General features: G+C 50.4%; 1 protein-coding gene across 5 annotated transcripts; it reads left to right on the top strand.

Moving 5' to 3' along the window:
• Positions 1–128: 128 nt before the first annotated feature.
• Positions 129–22,424, top strand: MREG (melanoregulin). 5 transcript variants are annotated; one of them, XM_042783924.1, is made up of 6 exons: positions 129–257; positions 4,616–4,775; positions 13,225–13,315; positions 15,046–15,209; positions 21,888–21,976; positions 22,142–22,422. In XM_042783924.1, exons 1-6 carry the CDS (start codon positions 160–162, stop codon positions 22,308–22,310), a joined length of 771 nt encoding a protein of 256 aa, XP_042639858.1. In that variant the 5' UTR covers positions 129–159; the 3' UTR covers positions 22,311–22,422. The 5 variants fall into 5 exon arrangements, with proteins under 5 accessions (XP_042639858.1, XP_042639860.1, XP_042639859.1 ...); XM_042783926.1 differs by having other exon boundaries at positions 21,888–22,011; positions 22,142–22,259; XM_042783927.1 differs by lacking the exon at positions 129–257 and adding an exon at positions 2,297–2,494 and having other exon boundaries at positions 22,142–22,424.
• Positions 22,425–23,022: the final 598 nt, after the last annotated feature.

Below are 23,022 nucleotides of genomic sequence, written 5' to 3'. Positions count from 1 at the left end.
AGGAGGCGGGGCCGGGGGCGGGGCCGGGGCCGGGGCCGGGGCGGGGCCGGGGGCGGGGCCGGGGGCGGGGCCGGGGCCGGGGCCGGGGCCGGGGGCGGGGCCGGGGGCGGGGCCGGGGGCGGGGCCGGGGCCGCCCTGCGCGGCTCTCCCGCGGCGCCGATGGGGCTGGGGGCCTGGCTGCGCTCGCTGGGGGGCTGCTGCGGCTGCTGCGGGGGGGAGGCGGCGCCGCCGCCCCCCGAAAAGGAGCCCTTGCTCAGGTGAGGACATCCCCCCCCCCCCCGCCTCCTTTCCCTAACCCCCCACCCCCTTTGGAGGATTGGGGCTGAGCCCCCCCCCCCCCTCGCCTCCGCCTTGCGCTGGAGGAGGGATGCTCCCCACCGGAGGTGGGCCCGTCCCCGTGGCCACAAGCCACGCGTGAGCCCCTCTTCCCCCCCACGCCGGCACCAGCCGGACCCCAGTGCCTTTTCCCCGCAGGTCGGCTGCCCCGGTGCGTCAAACCGAGCCCCGTTTTACCCCAAAACAACCTCCCGGTGATTTTACAGCCGCTGCCGGCCGTGGGGAGTTGACCATCCCTTGCGCGGGGGGTTGGCAAGCGCTTGCAAGAGCTGGACGAGGCTCTAAAGGGATTTTTTTTTTTTTTTTTTTTTTTTTTTTTCCTTCTCCCCGGCAGTGACAAACTGCTTTCGGTTCTCTTTCCGCCTGGGTTGGCTTGCACCGGGGGCCGGGCTCCCTGTCACACCTCCCGGCGCGGTGCCCGCCGGCCGGGCGGCGTGCCGCCGGGGTTTTTGTGGCAAAGCGAACCGAGGGCGGCAATCGCTTCGGTGTTCCCCGGAGGAACCGTTCAGCCTTTGCCTTTCCACGCTGGGGTTTCCACAGACGGGTCTCCCGCCCTCGCAGGGCGATTTTGAGAGAGCAGGTTTATCTCGCCGCCCTCGGTCGCGTCCGTCTCGCTCAGGGAGCCGTGAGGTTGGGGTGGGCCGGTGGGATTTTTGGACGAACAGATAAAGCCCCGAGGCGTGGAGAGGAGCTCGTGAGGAGGTTTCGCCCGCCGCAAAACCTCCGGGCAAGGGGTTTGCAGCACCTCGCCCCCCTTCCCCATCTGCCAGCCAGGGCCCTGGCTGTCACCGAAGCCCACGGTGGGTACCCCAGCCCCGGGACGGGGGGGCAGGGGCTGTGCCCTCCCCGTGTCATCGGTGGGACAGCGGCATCTCGAGAAGGAGGGTGGGATGCTCCCAGTGCGGCCTGTGTAGGTACCGGGTAATAGCAGAGCCGTCGACAGGGCTTGAAACGCCCTGCTGCCACGCTGTTAAAGCAGTTACCTGAATAATAACCATATAATCCTCAGCGTGGGGCCTCCAGCCTGGAAAATTGGCATTAATCTAACGATGGGACGTGCGGAGAGGCTCCCCCCCGCCTCTGCGGGGCGGCTGTCCCTCACCTTTCTTCAGTAACGTGCCTTCCGCTGGCGATGCAGCTCGTGCTGGCTGCAAGCAGGAGAGCCTGCATTAATGCTGGGCCTTTGAAAGGCACCCGCTCCTGCACAAGTGTGCCGGCGTAATTAATCCAACAGCCTAATCGCTGGCTGGTGCCTCTTCGGGAGGCTTTGGGGTTTTATTTCAATGCGGGGATCTTGCGAGAACACGCCTGCTGTATATTTTTATTTTTATTGCAGCGTCGTTTAAAAGGAATCACTTGCTGGAGATTTCAGAGCTTTTCACTGAGTTTTAGTTTTTGAGAGCTGGTGTTGCTACCAAAATGTTGACGTTACAACTTTTCACCTTACTTTCCCCAAGCAGAGCGGGTTGCAGCCTCATAAATGTGATGTGTCAGAGAACGAAGCAGTGAGGAGGAGGTAATACGTGTATAATTCGGTGCATGTATTACCTGAGCGTATACAAGGCTGAGCTGTGACCCGTGCCGAGGCCGGTGAGAGCAGCCGGGGGAGGTGGGGATGGAGCACGGGTGCAGGCACAGCGCTGGTGTGGGGCTGGGGAAAGAAACCCCGGACAAAGCCAGCGAGCCGGGCTGCAGCAGCACAGCACACAGCATCCAGGCTGCCTGGCTGCCTCGCGACGTGCGAAGGTGGGATCTGGCTCGGGTGCTGTCCTCAGGATGTAAATAAACAGAGAATTTGGGCTCCAAACCCCCCAAATGGGTTTAATCTGGATTGCAAGCCGCCTGGAGCAGAAATTCGGTGATGAAGCGTTAGCGCTCACCATTTTCTGGACAAAGCCCAGAGTCTGAAACGGTGTGAGTCCCCCCTGGTCCCGCAGAGACCTCTGTAACCTGTAAAGCAGGCTGCCATTCATGTGCTCCTTTTTTTTTTTTTTCCTCCCATTTCTTCGTTTTAAATGGAGCTTGGAAGTCCAGTGTGCTCTGGGGGTGCTCGCTGTCGGCAGAGCTCTCTGTGCTTGCGTGGCTTTGCCGACCCTTGGGCACTGCCCACGTCCCTTACAGGCTGCTGGATGCTCCGTGCCAGCGTTCGGAAGTGAAGGTGCGTTGAGAAGTGCCTTGCAAGCTGTGGGGGAGTGGCTCCTAAAAGCTAAGGCATGTTAGTCTTCCTGCCAAATATTGGCTTTTAAACTAGGTCAGACGTTAAGGGTACCGGTAGGCCAGTGAGTGGGAAGAAGCCTGTCGAAGGCAGGATGGGACCGAACCCATTCTAGCTCCTGAGAGATCCCTTCCAGGCTGGGATCCTGTCTGCTTTATGCTTGAAAAACTGTTTGAGCAAACCCATGCTGGCTCCGGTGTAGGAACGACTAAGTTATGCCATCCACACCCTCCAAGTTATGTTTGTTTGCTCATCTTCAGCGGGAGATGGTAAGAGATTATCTTTTCCCTTATTACCTGCTGCTCAGGTTTTTGGTTTGTTGAAAGTCTAATTAACCTTCCTGCGGGAATGCTGATGTGAATGACTTTTTTTCTATTTTATCTATGCTCTGGAGCTCCTCTTATCTTTTTTATGGCTTGGCGTCACAGATAAAGCGCCCGCAGTGTTAAGAGGTTTCACTGGATGGGTTCCTTGCGAAAGGAATGGGGTTTGGAGAGTAAACAGAATAAACAGTGGCTTGTTCTAACAAGAAGTGAGCAGGTATTGCCACAGGATGGCTGATGAGACTATTAGATAAGGCTGGAAATATTTCTCCATTTGTGTTGTTCTGTTCAAGTGTCTGGACACCTTGTTTAGAAACATGATGTAAATCCTCTGCTAAAAGTTTTTCTGGCAGAATTAAATAACCCTATAAAAAAAAATGCACATCCCAGTAGCAACATAAAGCCATAACACACACAGAACTGCCACCAGTGCAGGGAAAAGCTCCTTGCCTCAATGGCAACAGCCTTCCCAGAAGAAGATGCCCTGCTTTGCTGGCTGCTAAGCAAATAAAGCCTGCGGTTTACAAGCAGGCTGAGGACGTTTCCATCCCCAAATAAAGATGGGGCTAAAAGTCCTTTCTGTGCCTTGGCACAGGTCCTTGCACAGCTCCGTGCATTGCCGTAGCTCTCGGGTAGAGGAGCTGCTGGGGTGGGGGGGGCACCTGCGAGGATTGTCTGCTTGATTCGGTGGGGTTTGGGCTGCTTGGGGAGAAAACAGTGCTGCAGGGTCACTCAGAAACATGGTCATGGATGTGGGACCTCTGGAGAGCATCCAGTCCAACCCCTGCTCGAGCAGGGTCAGCCGGAGCAGGTTGTCCAGGACTGTATCCAGTCAGGCTTTGAGTGTCTCCAAGGATGGAGACTCCACAACCTCTCCGGGCAACCTGTACCAGTGTTCACCCACCCTTCTTAGGATCAAACAGAATTTTCTATATTTCAAAGTGTGTCCTGTCGTGGGGCAGCACTGAGAAGGGTCTGTATCCGTCTCCTTCGCTCCCTCCCATCAGGTACTTACACACATGGGTGACATCCCCCCGAGCCATCTCCTCCCTGGGCTAACCAGTCCCAGATCCCTCAGCAGAGGTGGCGCGTGTTTCGTCCGAAATAAAACCGTGCCCAGCGGCACTGCCTTTGGGGAGAAGACGGGTAGAAGCTGCTTCTTTGGCCAGGAGGCAAGTGAGAGGCGTTGCAGTGGCACCGTCCCCTTGCCTGCTGCTCACAAAGCCTCTAGGGATCTTGGCACGGCTGCGGGGTTAGCCGGGCAGAGAGAAAATACCCTCCGGAGCCGCCGGGATTTTTGAGTCTTAGTTAATTAGAACTGTTCCCACGTTAAGCTGGGAGAGACTGGGGGGGGTCTCGTGCAGGGTTTGGGGTGGGAAGGTGTGATGGGGAGCAGTGGGGAGATGCCGCCTTTCATGGTCACAGATGGGTGCACACAGTTCCTCCATCCTAGCTGCTCAAATAACACCCAGTGTCTTTAGCAAATTTGCGTGCCTGACGCCTTTTATGGCAGCACTGCCTGGGTTGAACTGTGGCTTGCGTGGTCGGGATGTCTGCTAAGGTAAAAAACGCTGTCTGTCTTCCCATTCCCCACTCCTCCTCCTCCTCCCCCTGTCCCAGGCAGGACACTGGGCTGCAAGAGGGGATGCCACAGCGACGGGCACTTCACCCTGGGAAGGTAAAAGGAGGCAGCGTGATGCTGCGGTAGCTAACGCTGCCTCGCCTCTCCCCCTCTCTGCAGTAACAACAACCCCTACGCCTCCTTCGGAGCCACGCTGGCACGGGATGAGGAGCAGAACCTGTGGAGCACCCCGCACGACGTGACCCACACAGAGGCGGACGACGACCGGGTGCTGTACAACATGATCGTGGTCAGGAACCAGCTGGACAAGGACTCGGAGGTGAGGCGGTGCCATTCCTCACGCCCGGTTTCACCGCAGACCGCGGCTCGGGGCTTTCACCGGGTGCTTTGGCAGTGCCTTTATTTAAGCACCCGTTAAGCCACTATAAAGCCCCCAGAGTCCCCCAGCGCGGCTCATGTAGGCATCGGGTCCCCTCATCTGCTCCACCACTCTCCAGATTTTATCCTGTATCCGATGCGGATGCATCTTGTAGCCATCTCATCCCTCAGAAGCTGAGCCAGGAGAAGCCGCCCTGAGCTGGGATGCACGATGCCCCGCGAGCATCTCTACCACCATCACCCGCAAACGTGTACTGGTAACACTGGGATGCCCAGCTCAATTCCCTAGCTTCACAGGCTGCTTATTTTTCGTCCAATATTTCCCCAGTTTGGCCTTTCCACGGTCGGACTGGTGTCACCCTTGCCTGCAGTGGTGTTTGCCCGGCAATGGCAGCGCCTGGAGCTGAGCTGCCGCTCCAGCGACGTGTGAAGTTAAATGCTCCTCTAACGGGTTACGCCGCAACTACTGAGCAGCAGAGAACTAGCACAGCTCTTAGCACGGAAGGGAAAAATCACTGCTGTTACATAGAGGCTGCTTTGCAGCCCCGATTTCCTGCACTAAAGCACTTCTGTGCAAAGGAGAGTTCAGTGGCCTGATTAGGAGCAGGCTGTAGCGAATAGTGACACATTTTCTCCTCTCTGATTGCTTTTAAGACTTCAGAATGTTTGCAGGAAAGCCTGGAGGCTTCACATTTGATTTCAGCATGATCCCACTTCATCCAAGAGACAGCAAGACTGTAACTCTTTCTCCTGTGATAGTCTCCTTAAACCAAAAAAGCTAGCTCAGCTTTCACAAGAAGCCTTAAACTCCAGAGGTACAGCTAAGATCAAAATTACAATTTTTTAAACTTAAAATGAGATAATGCAATCCTTGTATACGGTTGGCCAAAAGCCCCATTTCATGGTTTGGGTTTTTTTTTTGATGGAGATTGACTTAATCGTGGTGTTTACAATAGATGGTTTTGTAATGTTTTCATGGCTTCACGTAACCTTTACATCTCTAACTGAGGATATTCTCTTCCCTTCCCACTGCTGTTTTCTCTACCTTGCGATTGCTTGCCCTGGGGAAGGCAGGGAGCTTCATCCAGCCCCAACCGGCTGAAGGACGTGAGGATGACTCCATTTAGGAGGCTGCTCTGGTCCCGAGTTGTTGGCAGGGCCGGGTGCACTTCAGGGCAGCGCTGAAGCTCCTGATTTCAGCCCGCACCCATTCACGTGGCCTTTTAGCTTGATTTAGGGCTCATTATGACACCAGCCTCCTAAAAGCTGATATTATTTATAAAATGGTATCATAAGCGGATGGGCTGCCAAAAAGACATCTCCCTGGGCAAGGGAGAGCTGCGTGTCGGCCTTGCTCAGATCACAGAGGAGAGCATCAGTTATGGGCGAGCAGGAGAGCGGTCCTGCGCCTGCTTGCCCTGAACCCTCCCCTTTCTCCCTGCCTTCAGCCCACCTGTAGGGTTTTAATGGGTCTGAGCAGTCGCCGTGCCTGCCAGTGAAAAAGGAAGGTACAAAAAGCATGGGGCTTCCTCTCCACAACAAATGTAAGATCACGTACCCTGGGTTTTTATGCAGTGCAATTAGTAAAGAAGCCTGAGGACTGCAACATCAGGCTGATTTTGAATAAAGCCAACACACGATACACTTGATTTGAAATATGGCACAGTGCCCTTTGCAGCTAGTCATTGCCAGCCTCTCTGCTGTCTCTCTTTCCTAGCGAGGGAAACTGAGGCACAATATATATAAGGCTGGCAAGCTGCTGCAGTTTCCAGCTGCAGCCTTTTCTGGGTGGCAGGACAGGGAGGGGACTTGGCTGACAAAGCCAACATTCCTGTGTTCAGCTCTGGGTGCCGAAATCTCTCCTTACTCCAGTGAGCATTTTAAAACTAGGCCAGATTGTGTTGCCCTGCCCCCCCCCCCCCCTTACAAGACTTCAGTCCTGCGAGAGAGAAAAAAAGTCTAATTGCAAAACAGCACTGGGCTGCAAAAGCCATAATCCGCTTTGGGGGCTGCTCTGCTCCCAGAGTCCCTGGGGAGCGCGTGTGGATGCTGCAGAACAGGGGACAGAGAAACAGTTTCTTGTTTGTGCAGGGCACAAACATTACGAAACCATAGGTCCATTTTTTCTCTTGGTTAAAATGGAACTGAAAGGAGAACTACTCCCTGTATTTCTCTCCCTTCATTCCACAAAGAAATTTTGGCCCGCTGTGCGTTTACTGTATGCTTTGCCATGCCTCACCTTTATCTTAGGGATTTCCTAGCACAGGACCTTGAAAGGATCCCAAAGAGCAAGTCGCTCTGTGTCATGTGTGCTTTATCTGTACGGCACCACCCTGGCCTCAAACCAGTATCACATTTTTCTTAATCGGGCTAACCCAATTCTGCTTTCCTGGGTATTTTCTTCTTCTTCTTTTTTTTTTAATGGTTATTCACATAGTGACAAGGTGCTGTGAGCTAGGACAGGAGACGTTGTGGGCCAGGATGCAGTGCTGACATGGGCACAGTGCAGGAGGTCAGTGGGCTTGGGCCAGGATGGCTCTTTCCTGGGCTGGGCACCTCGGGCATCGTGGATCACCGTAAATAACTAAACCAAACTACATGCAAAGGGCCAGGCCCTCCAACACCGAGTGCACCCCGTAGCTCAGTCGATTTTCTGCATGTCGTTCACCAAAGCTCACAGCACTGGTGTCCCCCGCTCGGGGCCAGCTCCTTGCCCCCACCGTGGGGCTGGACCAACACTCGATCCCTGCGGAGCTGCTTCTTCTCCCTGCCTGCTCCCCATGGCCCTGCTCTGGGAAACGTGGCAGCTCCAACCCAAGCTCCGTGTGACCTTCGCTTGCATAAGGATGGCTCCACCCTGCTCCTCGCTGAACCAGGGCAGCAAGCTTTTCAAAGCAAGCACCCTGATGTCCCGGGTGCGCCCCGTTTCACGTCCTGCTCCACGCCGTGTGCTGGGAGTGACGACTCACGGGGCTGTTGGCCGTGGTGGAGCCCGTCGGTGCACCCTGCGGTTGCCAAACCCACCGTGCAATAGGTAGACAAGGCAGGATTTGCTGGAGCCTCCTAAAATCAGAAGGACTGAGCAACTTGCAGCTTTGCATTTCGCTCTGCTTGAGGCCGGTGAGCGCATGTGTGCTTGGATGCACTTTGGGAAGCCAAGTGGGGGCAAGGGAGGGTGTGTGCAGAGAAAACCAGAAAAGCTCTAGCTGAAGGGCTGGTTTAAGGGGGCTTGTAAAGCTGATGCAGCCTTTGGAGATCAACGCTGTCGTCAAAGCTTTTGAAGGCTGGGGTCAACATTGCGAATATAGAAAAAGATGGTTTTTTCCCTGCTCCTGCTCTGCAGCATCGTTGACCTGTTGTGGTATAATGTAAAACCCTAAATCTGGAGGTGAAATGAGGACCTCCAGGAAAACAGGATGCATAGATACAGGCCAGGCCACTGTTCCAGCACGTCCCATGCAAGTGCAGAGGAGAGCATTTTATGGTGAAGGGGAACTACTGTGGCTCTGGCAAGTCTCCAGTTAACAGTGAAAGCTGCACTGGGCCCATTGCTGGGCTCATATGCACGATATGGCAGATAAACCCCTCCGTGAGGTCCAGCTTGTGGTGGCCCTGGTGTCTCAGCATCCTCTGATGGGATGGATGGAGTTACCCAATTTGGGCAGAGAGCCTGAGCTGTTGAACTAATATAGGCTTCAGAGAAAGAGCCGGGTTTAGGGCAGCTGTGCCACGGGTCTGTGAACAGAAACTAAAGGTGTGCTTTTGCATTATGACCAAGGAAAAACCACTGTTCTTACGGCTTGTTGTAAATGCAGTGGGTTTTTTATTCTTTTGGCCTCTTTGCTTGGGGAAGGTGGGATCGTAAACCTGCTGGCAAAGGCAATTCCTCAGCCTGCATCTCTGCTAGGAGCCTGGCTAGGAGAGCTACACTGGCATGATCCTCCTGGCAAGCCCATTAATGATCTGACAGGGCCCATTTTTCTGCTTTCTCCTGCTCTCCCACAGGATTATTCTTTTTTAAACACACTACAGAGAAGGTCAGTATTGTGACACATGGTTGCTGGAGCATAAGGAGGTAATGGGATTTGCCCAGGGTTGAGGATTCTGGTTGGGGAGCCCAGAACTGACCCACTTAATAAACACGAAAAATTTTTTATTAACTCCTGCATGCCTCTCTTATAACTGAATCCGATTTAAGCTTATTCTAAGCGAGACGTAGATTAATGGTTCAAAATATGAGCATGGATCTAGAGTTGGTATTTGCTCAGCTCCTTCCAGTGGGGCCGGTCACCGAGCCAGAGTAGGAGCAGCCCTGGCTGTGGTGTGGTACCTGCCTGGAATGATATTTTGCAGTCTTTCCCTGATAACTCTGTTTTGACCTCATTTCCAAAATAACTCTTGAACAGAATGGTGACACCAATTGCTTTCAAGGGAATAAAGGAGAAAGCTTTGGTAGAGCATTGCTTTGACAACACAAAGAAAGCTACCTATTAATTAGGAAATTTCCATACAAGCAGAGATGAAAAGTTGGATGGTGCTTGCTTGTTCTCTTAGCACCTTTTTTTCCCAGAGCTCTCAGTTATATGCCAGCCTGGCTTATATTTCATGCCCAGCATTTCCTCACTTCCATTTGCCATTTGCAGATTTAGTACCTCACACTAGAGAGTCTGGGGAGGTTTTCCAGGTAAATATTTGGAGGGCTGAGCACACAGAGGAGAGAAGGTGGCAAGGTTTCCCTGCTGCTCCCAGGATATTTTTAAATCATGCACAAAGGGTCTTCTCAAGCCCGCACTGGTATATGCTGTGCCCGGCTATGTAGGTTTAAAAGGGCAAAACCGGATGCATAAAAACAGGGCCAGGAGCTGCAGTGTGCTTTGGTTTCCTGTGGTTAATTCAGATTTTGGCAAAAGGGTATTTTTTCTTAAAGAATTGATTTCGAATGCATAGTTGGGATGTCCCAGACCCATAGAAACAGGAAGGGGTTTGGTGAAGACAGGTCTTCTGTTGAACTTTCCCAGTACTGTGTGCAAGGAGCCTCCCTGACGCCCCAGAAGTTACATCTACCTTTGCAAGAGGCAGGACAGGGAACGGAGGTGCACAGAAGGTGCGAAACAAAGCTAAGTTTTGGGAGAGAGCTGCACGTCCCACGCCTGCACGCAGGCTGGGACACCTCGCTGGAAAAGGTCTTGGGGGGGGGGGACACCTGTCAGAGGGGCAGTGAGGGCTGAGGAAGAGCGGGGTTCGTCACGAAGCCCCAGCTGCCTGCCCTGGGGCTGCCTGGCAGCGGGTGCTGAGCGGCCTCGGCCTCGTGATGCCGCCTGGCCCCGACCAAACGAGAGGCTCCTTCCGCAGGTCACAGCTTGGTGACTCACGGGATGTGCCTGGGGGACAACCCTCCCCAAAGGCTCTGATGTTGCCCATTGCTATGCGTGGGGAGAACAAGCTTTGCTCTTCCCCTGCTGTGTAGTCAAAGGGAGAGGCTTTTTAGAATAATTTCGGGGATGGAAAGATGCTCTTAACTTTATTTCCTCACTAAAACAACACGAGGACAACCTCCTGCCCACAGCACTTAAGATGTCTCTGCTACAAGGAATTGCCCAGGAAAACTCGGTGGTTTCTTGATGGAGGACAGGGCACGAGTCCCTTTGAGAGCTCAGCCTGTAGCTGCCCAAGCTCATCCTGGTAATCTCTGATAGTTGCTTTACAATTTCTGGCACCGTGTGCAGCGTCCTCCTCCCAGCTTTTTCTACAGAAATAGAAATACATCCAACTCCGTGCTCAGACAAAAGAAATCTTACCAAAACAAGAGTTTCTCCCCCCAGACACCACTGTTAAGCATCACTTTCTGTACCAAAACTGCTCCTTTGCATACTCCCCAGATTCTTCATCAACAGAACACTGTTAGAGGTCCTCTGGGACTAAATATGCACCATATTCACTTCCATAACGCAACGCAGTCACTACAATGTACACGAAAGCCATAACCTAGATTCTCTTAAAACAAAAACAGACAGGGGAGAACACACTGCCATTAATCCAGAGAAAATCAGAGGCAGTATCCCTGCATGCTAAGCACTGCTCACCGGTTAGCTGAGCAAGGAGTCTGGCTCGCTGCTACAGGGGGTAAATCCCTGCAGCCGTGAAGGCTGCTACCAGGTGCCAGCACGCCACGTTTTGGCGAGAGGAACATCTTTTCCACCTCGCCCCGCTCGCTAATTCAGCAGTGTGAAGCCTGCTTGGAATCACAGTGGCCATCTCGATCGATCGCTTGCATTAAAGCACTTGTTTATCTCCGTGGGAGGGCAGAGACATGCAGCTTATTTCCCCACCAGCATGCCCAGACTGGTTTGCTCTCCTTTCTGCTCATACCACGGGGTCACGAGCGGGCTGAGAGGTTTCTGAGGGATCCCTGCCAGTGGGGAGCAAGGCACCGTGCAGCCTTTTAGTCCCTTTTTAAAAACTTTCAAGTGTGCAACAAGCTTCCCCCAAAGCTTTAATACAATAAACCCCCTCTTTTCTTTTAGCACCGAGAGCTCAGTTCCTAGCTACGAGCTGGTGTCATGAAAGAGGAGTCCTGTCCCTGCCTCCTTTCTGTTGGGAAGGGCTGAAGAAGCGTTTTGATGCCTTGCACTGGCAGCCAGGTGCCCTCCTGTGCCAACAGTAAAGCTGTTTTCAAGTATCACTGCAGTCAAGAGAGAAACGCGCCTCTGATCGGCAAAGCCGGCTCGTTGCGAGCATCAACCCAAAGCTGAAAAGGAAGGGGATTTTGCTCTCCAGGAGGACGAGTGGTGCAGAGCGAGTGGCTGAGGGTCGAGCTGTGTTTCCCCAGCTCTCTTGACCTGCATTTAGCAGTGTCTTAACCCCTGCTTCTTCCAAAGCTTAATCTCCAAGGGCTTCCTGCAGCTATTGCTGAACAGCAAGAAAACAGGCTCGTCATTAAATTCTCTGCAGTTGTGGCATGTTAGCTGGGTTTAGCAAAAAGCCACTGAGAAATCTCCGACTCTTTACTGAATCAGGTCAACTTTTTAAGGTACCACGTATCAGAGAAACAGTGGGATTTCTAACACACAGCCAACCTTCATGGGTATTGTTTAACCCCTTTGAACCCAGTGTGTCACGTAGGACAATCCCAGGGAGACAGCACCGATTAACACCCCTTTATTCTGCAGGAGTGCATCTATGAAATCTGTTGCTGAGAAATTAGATCAATTAAGGTTGTTAGTGCAGAGAAATTATCTGAGTGGTGCTCTGAGCCACTGTGTGGATGCTTGTGTACATGCATCCTTCGCAGTGTGTGCTTTGATTAAACTCAGCTAGAAAAAGTACTCCTCGTTTTCTTGCTTGTACACATGCGTTTAATTGTGCTGGTGTAACTTTAATAAATAACCTCAAACCCTTCCCTTTTAGACAGTGTCCTGTTATGCAGATATAAAGCTCGAGGTCAAGTGCAAGGCTCTAAGCTGAGTAGTTCAGTGAGGCATTAACTCCAGTAACTGTCAGTCACTAATAGTTACTATGTCAAATGACTCCAGCTCAGCCCTCAACCATCAGTGTGCATCCCTCTTATCTGCTATTTAAAATAGGGTACCCCAGCCTTTGAAGAAAGTCTCTTTTTCTCGTTTTCCAGTGCTTTTGAAAACCTGCCTGCTCCAGTTAAATGCCAAAGAGAGGGCTGAGCAGTTTGCAGAAGCCACTGCGTGTGTGACGATACCGAGAGCCAATAACTTTTTTTCAAACTTTTAGTTTCCCATGGGCTATTATCAGCTGTAAGAAAATGTGCCCTGCCAGTCTGACTGCAAGGGTATGAAAATAAGGTGTTGCAATAGTTTATAGAAGGTAATTATTAATATGTGGCTATGCTTTCCCAAGTTGCTAAGGGCCAGATAAGGTATTTTCACAACCTCAGGTTTTGATTCTAGCAGGGGTGTCAAGGTTTGGGGTATAGGGCTTTGGACCAAAGACACTGAAGCCTCTCAAATTAACTACATTTGGAATTTCGTGTTGTTCTCCAGCCTAGGACAGCATTATACTTTCCAGCACAGAGCTGGAATTATATTCTCTCGTGTCTGACTGAGGAGACCACCCTGGTCATCAGCAACGCCTAAACTAAATTCTGTAATCCCATTTTGGGGTAACTGGAAGCCTGTTTTGTATGTGCAGAGGAGATACAGAGATGTGTACCACATGTTAAGCTAAAATATTCTACACTGGTCGGTGTGATTTCTTCAGGGGCAACAGCAGTCTGGGCATCGACCTTCACATCGATCCCTCAGTGCCAACATCAACAGTTCAACTCTGGCTCCGTTTCTAAAAGCTGAAATTCCTAGAAAAGCAGCAGAGACCTTCCCGCGTGCAAATGATTGAGTATGTCTTATCCTTTTGCTTTGCAGGAATGGCAAAAGCTCAACTATGATATTTATACTTTACGGCAGACCCGAAAAGAAGTGAGAAGCAGGTGGAAACACATTTTGGAGGATTTAGGTAAGCTAGAGGACAAAATGCTGTCGTTTGTGTGGTACCGAATGAGAGGCTCCACAAAATCAGGCTGGTAGAGGAGGGAGGGAGGAAAATAAACCAAGGTTGCAGAGCAGTGCCATCAGGTAGCCCACACACAGCAGCTGAGAGCCTGCCGGAGGCTCCTCAGAGCTCAGGCAGGGCTGGGAAAAGACGGGGCCACCCTGTCTGCAGGCACGTCAAAAAGCCCACGAACCACGACCAGCGGGAGAGACTTTCAAGCCCATACCGGCACGCACGCTCATCCATTTCAGGCTTCCTTGTGCAAACTTAGCAGGGATTCCTGGGAGTTCACCCTGGGTTTTTCTAAACAAGATAAGCAGGGAGAAATGAATATTCCTTTCAGATTTGAACACAGATATATCTGTTTTCCTTCCTTAGCCCGTGCCAGCTGATCAGAGCTAAACCACCCACTCTGTTTGCTCCCGAGTGGATTATAAATGCGCTTTTCACCAAGCGAAATTGCCCAACAGTGGCCCTCCTACTGCTGCCGCGCGCTAGCCTGCAACCAGTGAACTGCACGCACCGGTCCTGTGTGCCCAGCTGCTGCTCCTCTGGAGGAGGCAGCGGACGGCGTGACCTGGTTTTCCCCGTTGCGTGGTGCAACGCGTGGTTTTCCCCATTGCGCGGCCCGGGGAGGTGTGCCGTGCCGTGCCGTGCCGTGCCGTGCCGTGCCGGCACGTCGGCTTGGTGACTTGCATCGTGCCCCGGAGAGGGTTGGCAGCAAACGAGAGGAGGATGTGCGAGTCGAGCGCACTTGTTGGGCTGTTCAAGGATATTATCACTGGGAGCAAAAGAGATGGGTATCTCAGCCACTCCGGCCCTACCTGCCGTTCTGGCATCTGGATGGGAGGAGCTTTACAAATTCATAACTAGGTATCAGCATTCACGTTCACCACGGTACTCGCACAGCCTGTACAGACCAAAGACGGGAGGGATCTCTTGACATCCTTACGTCTGTTACTGCACGTTGACAAAGGCTCTCCCACACCTCCCTCACGTCCGCAATGGCTCCGGAGCCGTTTTGCAAAGGGTGGGGGAATCTCAAGGCCAGGGATCATTTGGCCTTAGCGAAGCTGGATGTGCAACCTGATGTGAAACCTCCTACCTTCTTTTATCTAGACCTGTGCTTTAATCATAAGACTCTTTCCCCTGTGAGTGTTTTCTGGTGAGATGCATCACCACCCGCTCCCTGGAGCTGAACAAACTGTTAACGGTAGCCATTGCCTTCAAAGATCTCTGCATTCGCTCTCTTCAGATGCTGACTGCTACAGGAACAATTACCCATGCATTCATTACTGCTGCAGGTTTTTTATCGCTCTTACCTCCCAACAACATACAGGTGTAGTCGCTGGGGTGCTCAGGAAGCCCCACCAGCCCTGAAAGCTTTGGCAACATCAAGAACTTGCAGGAGCTGAAGCAACACCCTGGGTGTGGATGTTCCTAGCCTTCTCTGGAAAACTAGCAACAAACTTGCTCTGAATGTTTTTGTGATTTTTTTCCCCATCAGCAGGCTTATACCTGCCCCAAGTGCAGACACAGAGCCTGCCTGGGGGAAACGCCAGTTTGTTTTAGCAGGTAGATAACACAGCAGCCCAAGGTGGAGGGGGAATAAGGAACCTTGCAAGAGCCTGGAGGGCTCAGGGATGACCCTGCTCGCATGTTTGGCTCGTTTCTGTAACATATTTCTTTCCCAGGTTTCCAGAAGGAAGTGGACTCCCTCTTGTCAGTGACGAAACTCAGCATCATTAGCGACTCCCAGAACATGGGCAAAGCCCGGGACTTCCTGTTAAAGCTGGCTGAAGAGACAAACATCTTCCCGACCAGCTGGGAGCTTTCTGAGCGCTACCTCTTCGTGGTGGTGAGTAGCTCCGAGCGTGCCTTCCTCCCCACCGCCCCCACCACTGCAAGTGAGCTCAGGCAAAGGGGAGCGGGTAGGTGAACTGCACCAGAGGACACTCAAATACACGGTGACAGCTGGGGCGTCCCCATCAGATGTTGCACTTGTAGCTTGGATGTTCAGCTTCCTTGGAAACGTCAGTGAGGTAGCACGAGAAATTTCCCTTCCCCTCCCAGTTCCTTTAAGCTGTGTGTAACAGTTAACAAAGTGGGAAAAGATGAGACCTACTTTCTGGCTTAACCTGAGAGCAGCTGTGGAGGGAGGACCCTGACCAGGGAGCTGCCCGAAGCAGCCCGTAGTGACTATAAAACCTCGTTGCTTTGGCAGGATCGACTCATAGCTCTGGATGCCGCAGAGGAGTTCTTCAAAATGGCCAGCACGGTGTATCCGAAGAGACCCAGCGGGGAAAGAGCGGACGGGAGCCAGAAGGCCCCGCAGTGTATCTCTGTCGTGATGCCCTGAGGAATGTGCCTCAGTGGCACGAGCTGGACAGCGGGTTTCCTTCCCTCCGGGAGCCCGCTCCTCTGCCGAGGGGTTCGCACAAGTAGTGCCGCTCCTTGTTTTCCTGCAGAGAAGCGAGCGGGCCAGCCGGAGCAGAGCGAGGAGGTCAGCGAGCCGTGCTGCCGCCGGGAAGGCACGGGAAGGCTCATGCTGGGCCCAGGGTGCTCCCAAGCAGAAGGGAGCAAGAACTTGGCGGTAGCGTAGCCCCGGCGGGAGACTGCTAGCTGAGTAGTGTGTGACAGGCACGGGGGGGGGGGGGGCACCCACCGCCCCAGGCGTTGCTACCAGTAGCTGCAAAAATGGAGATGCCTCTAGCTGCAAGGGCTGCGAGGAGAGCTGCGTTTCCACCTTCTGCTGGTACCTGCCACTGTTGCCTCCCTCGACCCAGCTGGCCGGGAGGACCAGCAAGGGAGGCAAAATACCTCAGTCATCTGCAAGTCCACGTCGTTTCTCTGTGTGCTGGTCCTCTCCTCCATCCCCAGCCCCTGGCAGCCCCACCGGGCAGGTCCCGAGGGATTTGGCAAAGAGGCAGGAGCAGCACGGGGCTGGGAGAGGGGTCAGTGCCGGGCGGGAGAGCCCTGGAGCAGTGTCACAGCTGGGTGCTCCATTCCCAGCCATTACCGGTTTGGAGGTGTTTGTGTTGGGGGGGTGCTCAGCCTGGCATCTTAAAAGAAGGTAGATTTTAGGAAGGTGCCAAAGTCAGACCAGCTAAGAATTTGGCTTATGTAACATCCTGAGAGTGGTTGCCTAACATCTTACTTTCTGAAAATTTTGGTCTCAATTGCATAAAAAAGCCACACTATAAAGCTGCATGCACTGTTAATATATACCATCTCTGCTGTTAATGAGGATTTTAAATGAACAGCCTTTATATCTTGGGGTTTTGTCTGATAATAAGCAATGATTTTAAAACACTGGATTTGATAATTTAAAAACAAGTGGAAGTTATTCACATATGCTGCTAATTGGCCAGCTGAAAATGCTGGTTACATAGAACCTCCCAAAATAGCAAAATGGAGCTTTTATTTGTTTATACCTACCGTGTTTGAAAGATATATATTTATGCATAGTTTCTGTTTGTCAGTCTTCCTGGGAAATGATTTTGTCAGCTCAGGACACAAGTGAAAACTGAGTTTAATAAATAAGACACATTACAAAACTAACGTTTCTTACTCTCTGTAACTCTTTTCAGGCAACAACATTTACCTTGACTGCTGATAGCAAGAGGGTTGGGGTATTTGTAAAGCATACGGTTCTCTGGCCTGCTCTCCGCACACTTACAATTGCCTGTTGAGTTGCAAGAGTAGGGTCATTTGCCAGCCTAGGACTAAAGTCATTGTAGGAGGTGAGGACTGAATTTGATTTCAGTAGGATATGGAGTTAGGTGCCCAGTTGCCATTGATTTATTCAGTATTTTTTCTAGCAGCAGTTCAGCCGCACTTTGGAAAACATCCCATGTTTTTATAGAAAATAAACTTCAGTGCATGGCAACTCCAGGGTTTGATTTGAACAACCTGTTGCAGAACAGAGAGACCTGGCAGTCTGAGGAACACCGTGCCAAAGTACCTGACATGACCTAAAAGTCAGCCCTTGGGATCTTATCACTTTATAGTACTACATGTTATGTAGAACCACCTGATGAGTTCCGAAATCTCATGGGCAGGAAGAAGAGGCGTAGTGTTAGCTGCGGTGCTGCTTGTTTGGGTGGCAGAGGTTGATGTTAAGAGCGCCTTTGCAGAACCACCCCTTGCTGTCACTTGTAGCTGTGAAACCAGTTCTGATGTCAACAAAATGCATTTTGTTGGAACTTAATAGGACAGAAAGTGCCTAAAAGGGACAATGACCAGGATCTCTGCTACCGAAGTCAGGCCCCGTGCCGGGGAAGCGCTGAGTTTCTGGGCACAGCCACAGGGAGGAGCAGGAATTAACAGCAGCATCGGATCAGAGCGGAGCTGCTCACTTCTGAGCAGCAGGGAGGAGTAACCAGGCCCAGGTGCTTGCGCATCAGATCACGCACCGATCACAACGTGAACAGGAAAAGGTCTGTCAGTCCCAGCACTTGGACAAAACTGGTCACGGGATAACCTGCAAATACTGCGAAACAGCTTTTGGTTAAGGATGCAGAACTAAAAATCTGCAAGCCGAAAAACTACAGAAACCAGCAGAAATTGTTTCCGTAGAGGTCCAAGCTGAAGTTTATCACTATGTTCATCTCAGTAGGAAATGCCCTGTCTTTCATGCACTTGAGGTAGAAGACCGACAAATTGTATTTCAGTTAGCAATATACAGAGAGAAATTTGCCTTTTCTAATCTGCTTAGAAATTACCAGGAAGATGCACGTCTTAAACTTTTGTTTTCCTCAGATTTGGGCTTCCTCTCCTGCCAAGAGAAGGAAGCACAGCTTAGTTTGCCTCCAAGCAAGCCTTTTGGCTGTTTCTCAGGGACCAGCAATAGAGGGCCCTCCACCTGCAACTCAGAGATGGCCCATACTCGTCATAAGGTTCAGATACCGCCCAGTTGCCTATTGATACTGGCCTGCCAGAGGTGTTTAAAAGACATATTTAGGATCTGACAGTGGAAAAGTTACCCATGTCTAAACAGCAGATATGGTGGGACTATCTTGTTTAATGGCAAGAACAAAGACAGGGAAAGAGGCATAAAAAAACATCTCCCAAAGAAAGTCATTCCAGATTTTGGACAAGTTAAAATCACTCGTGCTGGCAAGGAAAAGGCTCCTGGGCAGCACTTGCATTTTGGGTGTCAGATTGAGAGTGTGAGATTAAACTGAGGAGATGTTCAGATGGTAAAACCAAGTCAGACACACACAGTCAAGCATCACACCCTGGAGCTGTTTCAGCACAGACTGAGTGTCATAGGCCCCTGGGTGGACAGGCTGCCTCACCACACGGACCAGGGCACCTCACTGGCCAGCAAATTTCTCTGCATTGAGAAAGACGGAAGAAAGATTTCATAAAATATACAAATCTCAAACAGCATTCAAGCCAAAGGATCCCTGGTGATGCTACATTGCTGCCACAGTCCTGGGTGGGGGGAATTCATCCTCCCAACATGAGCAATTGCCTTCTTCACTAGAAGCAAGTTTGTGTTTCTCTCGTTTGATGCACCACCCAGTCCCCTCCAGCTGCCGTTCGCATGGGCTTGAGTCTCCCATATGACCTGTATCACGCCTGGATGCTTCCACAGATGCCTTTGGCATCCTGCAGGCCTCAGGTGCCACTAGCTACCTGCATGTGGGGAGCAAATCCTGCCAGCACCCACCTGGGAAGCGGTGGCTGTAGGACAGCCCAGCGAACACCAGATGCCACTGTTCCCTTAGCCACGCCGCAGCATGCGGAGAGAAAGCGTGTTTACAATGCAGGGGAAAGGTTTCCAACCTTTTCTTGCATGCATCAGGTCTCTCGAGCCTGCAAGAACTGGCTTTCTGTTAAAGGCTGGGGTTTAGATATTGAATAATTGCTCTGGCACCTTCCGGGAGACAGTGGCAAGCCCATCTCTCTTTCCAAGGTTTCCAGGGCTGGGGCCAGAGTCTCTTCTCCTACTTGGAAGTATCACTCAGCATGGGGCTGGCTGCTGCAGGAATTAGCATGTTCACCAAGAACATTTATTTTTCTAAACAGAGGGTGGACTTGGGCATCCCTTGCTTTGCCAGGAAAGGAAAAACACCAAGAATTCTTTAAAATAAGCAATATGAGAGGGTTTAAAGTACATCCATGTCAAGTTTGTTTGTTTTGTTTTGTTTTGTTTTTTTTTTTTTCCCCTTAACTCTGTATTTAACTAGTATTTCAACTAGAAAGAAGGAGGGAAGGAGGGACAGTTTCCTTCCATCCATAAGCCATCGACATGCTCCACTTTGGTTTCCCCTTCCTAAGTCACAGTAGCAGCAGACACAACTAGCACAGTTCATGTGATAACTTGAAACAGATAACCACTGGGTATGAATCAGGGTAGCTTCTCCAAAGTGAGGAATCCTGATTTATAACAAGTGATTGTCTAAGCTTTGTCTTCCATCACCACCCGTTTGGTTATTTCAGACATTGCCTGTATCAGTCAGGCTGTTGAGCAAACCTGGAAAAACACCTCTACCTAATCGCTGGCCAATGTGTTGGCTTAACAGTGGCTGAGCAAAGTATTTTAGTTTTTTTTGAGTCATGGGGAGCAACACTGTAAAGTTCCCGTCCTCTAAATTACAGCTAGGAGTTAGGTATAGTGCAATTGCTGTCTGTAATAGAGACTGGCTAGAAACAAACATCAATTTACAGACCATCTTAACTGTTCACGTGCATACATAGTTTCTTCTTTGTATTCCAAGTTTTCCTAGGACATACATCATGAATTCGGCAGGATGAGGAAAAAAAAAAAAAATCGTGGTAGAAATTTAGCTGTGAGCTGTAAGACAGACAGAAGGTGGCAGTGCAGGTGTTTGGTAAATGCTGGAGCAGCAGCAGGAGAAGATGGGAGGTAGTGGCCTGAAAGGAGTCAGGCTTTTCATTTTACTTGCTGTGGATGTAAATCACACCGTAAGTTCTGATAAATAATGAGAACAGACATGGGAAAGAAAACTGTCATCTTTTACATTTCATCTATAGGAAAAATTACCATTTCAAACCACTCAGTTTCAATCATTTCTAATGTTAGAAATTCCAACATTTACATACTCCTCCTGCAGGGAAAGCATGTACTTTTCTAATCTAATGAGGATCAGTAACATTGAGTGACTTACCACAAAATAGCTCTCCAAAAGCATTTCTTTGAAGACAAACAACTGGCTTTGCATGGGGCGTTCTTGTTAGGCAAGTTATGGATTATCAGAAACATTTATTTGGCTTACAAATTGCAGATGGTGCGGCCACGTCCATAGGGGAGCTGCCCTTGCACAAGGGAGGCCACAGAGAAATCTGCTCGTTGGCCGCTCCTAAATTCCCTGATACAAGACTTGCACCACCAAAAGCCTGTCTGTTTTTTCTATCAGTTGGTCTAGTGAAACATACCACCTCTCCCCACAGGCCATACCCTTACTATTTAAGGAGAACAGTCATTTTTCAAAGCGGTAATCAATTCTGGTGACCCTTTTGTCTTACTCAGATTAGGAAAGGAAGATGCCATGGAGGCGGTGGGCACCCTGCACACGATAGGATTGCATCAGCATTAAAATAAACAGATTTAGGCAGTCAAGCTAGGGAACAGCCAAAGAGGTAGAGCCGTATCAAAGCACAGACAAGAGGGCAGCAAATGGAGGCAAATAGGCAGCCCAGCCAGCGCCCAAGAAAAGGAAGGAATATTTGGCAAGTGGAGAAGGTTGTGTGCATTGGGTACAGCGTCGGTGCCAAAATACGTAGTGGTGGTGTGGAAGAGTACATCATCTGGGTAGCACCAGCAGGATGAAATGTGTTTGTGCATGCCTGAATGACCATCGTTAAAAACCCTGCTTGATGATAGCTCACCAGCAGATCAGAAAGAAGAGACAGATATTTATGAAACGATGTGTTACCAAAAGATTATCCTTTCAAGAGTGGCAACTTTATATCTGTTAAGCTGCTGGGATTCTTTCCATTGGCTTGAACTGGGTTTGAGTCAGACTTTGGAGACACAAACAGCAGGGCAAGTCCAGACACCACTGAAGTCAAAAACAAAACTCCTGCCAGCTGCCCATCTATTTCTCTTCTGCATCAAAGTCTCAAAAATAACAAGTATGGTTTCTGAAAAGATCTCCACAAGTGATGAGAAGATCTACCTGTACTTGCCTGAAGGAAGAAAATAAAGCCCAAACCATTTCTCGTGACCAAAGGATCACAGGGAAAATTCAGGTCAGTCATCCCAGCCAACCTTCTTCTTGCTTGAAATAATCTCTCCTCTTCAGAAAATGGCACAAGAAATTTCTATGGAAATCATTACTGGCATACAAAATACTTCACCTAGCCAAAGAAGTAGTGGTTGGTACAAAGGAAATATATTAAACTTTTTTTTTTTTTTTTTTAATTAAAAAAGTGAAATAGATTTGTGAAACTCATCTGGCGGGCAGGTTTAGAATGAGTTAATGCCTCTATGAAACACTCCTTTGATACCTCCAACTCAAGTGACCAGGGTTAGCTTTAACCTTGCATTTCCATTCTCCTTTAGGTGAAGGAGCACAGCTGGAGGAGTGATGGGAGCCTGGAGCCCTGCAGCGTGATTCACCCCACCTGGGACGTGCCCAGAGGGGCCATCAGGTTAGCAGCAGCACCCACAGAGTCAGCAGTTCCCAGTGAGTCATTTTGCCATGAAGCAAGGTGGCAGGGAAGGGAATGCTGTTATCTTGCTGATAGGGGGTTAGCCTAAGATTTGGAAACTCAATTTCCATTCCCAGTCCTGCCCCATCTCTGTCTGCCCTTCAGGTCATCCAAGTGCAGGATGGGGAGGTCGTACCTACTAGAGCTGATGGCAAAACTGTCTTCCTGCACTGGAGGTGTTGTCAAGGTCTTGATATTTCTGCATCTGTCTTCAAGCAAAACTTTGTATCTCTCAAACTTTCACAAGGCTATTATCCAAAAGACTCTGCTATAATAATTTCAAGATGTTTTGCTTCAATTCTGACTTTTTTTTTAATGTTCTCCAGCTTTTTAGTATAAGCCAAATAAAGCATTGTTTCTATCCAGAAAATAAAACTTCAAATTTAGATCACAGCAGTGCCTTTTAAAGCAGTGCTAAAACAGTGGGGTTTTTAATTCAGGGGAATACCTATTCCCACAAATAGCTTCAATTCTGATAAATCAGCATTTCCAGACAGAAAATCAGTTGTTTTAGTTTTGTTTTAAATCCTAACCCTGCCTAATACTTAACTCTTTGTTGTGAACTGCTTTGAGATCTACTAACAAAGTGTGCTGCACGGCAGTCAGTAGTATCGTGATTGCTTTTCAAGTGAAAATTACATTTCAAAACATAAGAGAGAGGCATCTTTTAATCACTTTGACTATTTTTAAGTGAGATCCCCAAGAGAGACTATAGCTCTGCAAAGGACATGTGCAGGCATGCCTAGGAATTTGGCTTGCCTGCAGTTTATCTGTCCCAATTAAAGGCAGATGCAGCCTTTCTCTTCCACGAACGTTTATGAACTGGGAGATCTGCTGGACGGGGAGACAGTTAACGTACAGCAACTGGTCCCGAACTAATCAGACACACACTTTTGCAGTGTTGTTTGGCTTTAACTTGCCCAATTGCATGCTGAAGATTTTCAGTTTTCCTTTCTACCTCCACGAACAAGATGCAGCACAGAAAT

This window comes from Tyto alba, unplaced genomic scaffold (assembly GCF_018691265.1).
Source record: "Tyto alba isolate M040663 unplaced genomic scaffold, T.alba_DEE_v4.0 Super-Scaffold_7, whole genome shotgun sequence".
Classification (NCBI taxonomy): domain Eukaryota; kingdom Metazoa; phylum Chordata; class Aves; order Strigiformes; family Tytonidae; genus Tyto; species Tyto alba.
The sequence above is the reverse complement of the archived record's forward strand: the minus strand, read 5'-3'. Positions and strand labels throughout refer to the sequence as shown.